Source organism: Fonticula alba, assembly GCF_000388065.1.
Source record: "Fonticula alba strain ATCC 38817 unplaced genomic scaffold supercont2.2, whole genome shotgun sequence".
NCBI lineage: Eukaryota > Rotosphaerida > Fonticulaceae > Fonticula > Fonticula alba.
The window spans coordinates 3,183,668-3,187,754 of NW_009242972.1; the positions used below are offsets into that span (position 1 = coordinate 3,183,668).

The 4,087-nt window shown below is 65.7% G+C and overlaps 2 protein-coding genes across 2 annotated transcripts in view; one reads left to right on the forward strand and one right to left on the reverse strand.

Moving 5' to 3' along the window:
• H696_01657 (hypothetical protein) overlaps window positions 1-887 on the forward strand; it is a gene marked incomplete at both ends in the record, with an annotated part of 6,437 nt that extends 5,550 nt beyond the window's left edge. The window contains one exon of the mRNA XM_009495561.1: window positions 297-887. Within this exon, the coding sequence (XP_009493836.1) occupies window positions 297-887 (591 nt within the window). The remainder of the gene's footprint in view (window positions 1-296) is intronic.
• A 674-nt stretch (window positions 888-1,561) lies between these two features.
• The window catches only part of H696_01658 (hypothetical protein), a gene marked incomplete at both ends in the record, with an annotated part of 3,811 nt that continues 1,285 nt past the window's right edge, over window positions 1,562-4,087 (reverse strand). Inside the window, 4 exons of the mRNA XM_009495562.1 lie at window positions 1,562-1,834; window positions 2,008-3,298; window positions 3,537-3,841; window positions 3,914-4,075. Of these exons, the coding sequence (XP_009493837.1) occupies window positions 1,562-1,834; window positions 2,008-3,298; window positions 3,537-3,841; window positions 3,914-4,075 (2,031 nt within the window). The remainder of the gene's footprint in view (window positions 1,835-2,007; window positions 3,299-3,536; window positions 3,842-3,913; window positions 4,076-4,087) is intronic.

Genomic DNA, 4,087 nt, shown 5'->3' on the forward strand with positions numbered 1-4,087 from the left:
CCCCCCCCCCCCCCTGCTCGCCCTTCCAAGCGCCCCACTGAGAGAGGGTGGCACGGCGCTGGACCTGCTTTTCTTGCCTCCTAGTCACTAACACACACTGAACTTTCTTGCCAAATGGCCGGACGTTAAAAAAAATCCCCAACAAAACAACCACCAACCACCCCTGCTCGCCCTCTGCGTCCTCCTTGCGTCTGGCGCTTGTGGTTTTTGGCTTCCCGCCCGGATGCCTTCACGTGGTAGACTCCCTGGCAGACTCGGGCCTACTGCCATGCCCACCGGCAGCCGTCCCGCACCAGATGAGCATCCACTCCTTGACAACCCAGCTACCGCAGGGGGCCTTCCAGAAGCCATTGCACTTGTCCCAAATGCCGCCACCGATGCAGGCGTTCCCTTCGCAGGGCAGTCCTCATGCCCCTTTCCCCCCGGGCGTGCAGGCCCTCGCAGGAGGCTCTCAGCTCCAGCAGCAGACCCCCCTGCAGCACCTTTCTCGTCAGCAATCACATCAGCAGCAGACCATACATCACATGGTCCTCCAGCAGCAGCAGCAGCAGCAGCAGCAGCAGCAAGCCATGCACTCGGCCCAGTATGCCCGGCGTGCTGATGGCCAATTACCCGCCGCTGCTTTGGCCATTGTTGATGATAGCCAGAGGCATCTGTTGCTTCAGAGTATAATACGTGACCAGGCGCCAGCATCGGCCGGGCTTTCCGGTCGGTCGTCCATGCCGTCCTCTGTGCTCGGGTCACCGACCGGTGGGCTGGATCCCGGGTCGAGGATGCATACATTTTTCCCCGGTGGTAATAACGCCGGCATTGCCATGCACTCGGCTCCAAATGGTCCGCAGCACGGCGGTAACGGGGCTGGCAACAGTCAGCACCACTCGCAATAACGCGGCCGTTCCCCTGCTGGCCGCTCCTTTCGCATGCTGCCATGCCTTTCCTCCTCCTCGCTCCTTTGGCTCTGCCTTTGGCCCTCTCCCCCCCCTCTCTCTCTCTCCGGTGCTTGTGCCCCTCCCCTACTTTCATCTTCCTCTCTCTCCCTATCCCTCTCCCTTCCTGCCCGCGCACCCCCCCCCCTCGCTATCTTGTGCATCTAGACCGTCAATGCCTCTCCCCCCTCTCTCCTCCTGTTTCTCTTCTTTGTCTCCCTTTCTCTTCCTCTATCTCTCCCCCACCCCCCTCCCCTCCCCCCTCCCGCAAAGGGGGGGGGGAGGCAACCATCTGCCCTTCTTGATTCATCGGAAAGCCGCACCAAGCCCTCGGTGGGCAGGGTGGGCCCGTTGGCCTGTACTTACATACATGCGTGAAAGTGCGTCAATTATGGTCGTCTCTGGGAGCCCAAGCGAAATAGATGCCCCTTTCCAACTTTCATTTCTCCCCGGCCTCGACCTGAATCCACGGTGACCAACCTATGGCGGGAGGAGGGGTGTTTCTTGTTCTTTCGCCTTTTTTTTTCTTCTTTTCGTGCTTTTGTGCCCGGTCGCTCTGAGCCATGTGCCGTGCACATGGGTGGATGGGTGGTGGATGTGTGGGCAGAGAAACTTCCCCAAGGCGGCGAACAGTCTCAATCGGCAAAGTCCATGGCATACGTGGGGGCCGAAGCTTGGGTTGCCGAATGGGCGACAAAAGGCTGTGCCAGGAAACTGACAATCACCTCGCGAATGGAGTTGATGAGCTCACGTCGGCGCCGAGCCGCGGGGCTGTTATCGTCCGGGCCGCCACGGTCATTGACCAGGGCACGGAGAATTGCCGAGCGAACGCGGTAGATCGCAAACGAGGTGGATGCATCAAAGTCCGCCGGCTCCAGGAGGAACTCCACCGCCTGAGGCTGGTTGAGCTGTGTATGTGTGTGCGTGTGTGAGTGAGTGAGTGAGTGAGTGTGCGTGTGCGTGTGCGCGTGTGCGCGTGTGCGCGTGTGCGCGTGTGTTTGGAAGAGGCCTAGGAGCATGAGTGGGGCACGGGCGGGGAGCAATGGCAGTAAGGGGGGAGCCCCAGGAGGGCCTCGCGCACCAGACTCTCCACGCCCCAAGGCCAGTCAAGGGCCGCGGCCAGGACATGCAATGCCGCCAAACGAGCCTGGACACCGGTCTCGGCCTCATCACCCAGCGGGGGCCGGGCGTCCGGGCGATCGGAAGAAGCCACCGCCCCGGCCTTCGGGGCGATGGCCGCCACGCGAAGCAGGAACATCACCAAGTCACTGGGAGCCACCGCATCGGCCAGGCATGTCCAAAGGGCACGCCGGGGATCCGAGCTTTGGCTGGCCATCGGGCCGAGGGGCCGGTCGCCAGGCCGGGTGCCCGGGTCCCGGATCAGCATGGCCAGCAGTTCGAACACCTCCTCGCGGCTGATGTTCATCGAGGAAGGCCGGCCGCGCACCGGGGCTGCCATGGCCAAGGCCCCGAGCAAGGAGGCCAGACACTCCTGGAGGGAGGCTTCCCCGGCCGTGGCGGTCAGCAGGGTCTCCGGCGCGTGCCACCCGACCAGCGTCAGCCCCTGCAGGGCTGCGCTGATGACCGGTGCCGGGACCGGATGCCGGGGAGTCCCAGCAGGCAGGGCCCGGCCTTCGGCAAAGGCCACCGCTCCTTGAAGAGCCCTCGTGGCCGCTTGCAACACTTGCAGACCCAGTCGCAGGAAGTCCCCCCAGGTGGGGACCTCCGAGGCCTGGCCGTCAATCTCCATGTCGGACTCCGCATCCAGGGCCCGGGAGGCGAAGTCCTGCCACACAGGCACACTCAGCCCGGCCAGGCTGGCATACAGCTGCCCAATGCACTCCTCCACCATGGGACAGGCATCCAGCTCGCGGATGGTGCCTTCCGGCAAACCGGCCGTCAGGACGGCCAGCTGACCGGGCCCGGGCTGCGGCCCATGCTGACTGCGTGCCAGGCAGAACCCCTGAAGCAGGCGCAGGGCCGACAGCAGGGCCGCGACGTAGCCTCGGCGCAGGAGAAAGGCGCTGGCTCGGCGGTGGCGCTCCGGCCAGGGGAGATACGGCGCGCTGGAGGCAGCCGCCGCACCCTGCCCCGGGGCTTCCTCCTGGTTGGAGCCCGGCAGCAGATCCGCGCACCACCGAAGGACACACAGGTACTCCAGCGGGTCGGCCATGAGCAGGGCCGGCGGAGCCAGGGCCGCGGGGGCGATGGCCTGCGGCGGCGGGCACAGACGGAGCCATGGGCTCGCGGTGCTGGGCTCCCGACCGGAGCTCTCCTCGAAAAGAGGCCCCCCGGCCGGCAGGCGCAAGAGCTCCGCGCAGATGTCATACACGCGGAAGCGCAAGGCATTGTCATCGGTGGTGCCGCAAGTCCTGGGCCGGGGCAGGGGGCCGAGGATGGACGGACGGACGGACGGAGGGGGGGGGGGGGGTGTGTGCGTGGCTGGCGGTCGTGTGCGACGAAGTGCCCCCTTGTGGGGGGAACGGACGACCTCATGTTAAAGGAAGGCATGTGCAGGTGATGCGGCAATGCTGCATGAGCACGACGGGCCAGGGCAGACACACAGCAGGGGGGGGGGGGGGGGGGGGAGGTATTGGGGGAGCCACGCACGCGACGACACGTTGCAGGACCTCAACCAGGGGGTCTAGTTCGGTTGGCAGCGCACAGGAGCCGACCTCGGTCCCGGAACCAGCCGGGAGACCAGCCACACAGGCTAGGTCCACCATGCGCGGCAGGAGCTGGACCAAAGCATGGGGGATGGTCACTGTGGCGGTGATTTGGTCATTGTCAGGAGCCTGGCGCAGGGCGGCCTCGGCCGCACCGAGGAAGGAGCTGTGTGAGAGCTTTTGAGAGTCAGCCGGCCGGTCGTCCAGCAGGCCGCCCGGGAGGGTGTTAGTGCCAATGCGCTGGCCGGCCTACGCGGCCGATCACAGGGGAAGGAGGGGACGGAGGGGAAGGAGGGGGGAGCGGACAGGGGGAGGACACACCATGCGACGTGCGGCCGCCGCGGCCTCGATGGCATCCGGGGCCCGGGGGCCGTCAGTGTGGACCGCGGTGGATTCCTGCGTCACAGCGGACAGCAGTACGCGCAACGTCCGCAGCCGGACTTCCGGGTTGCCGTGCGTCGTCAGCAACGGCAGGAAGAGTTCCTGTGAGGGGGG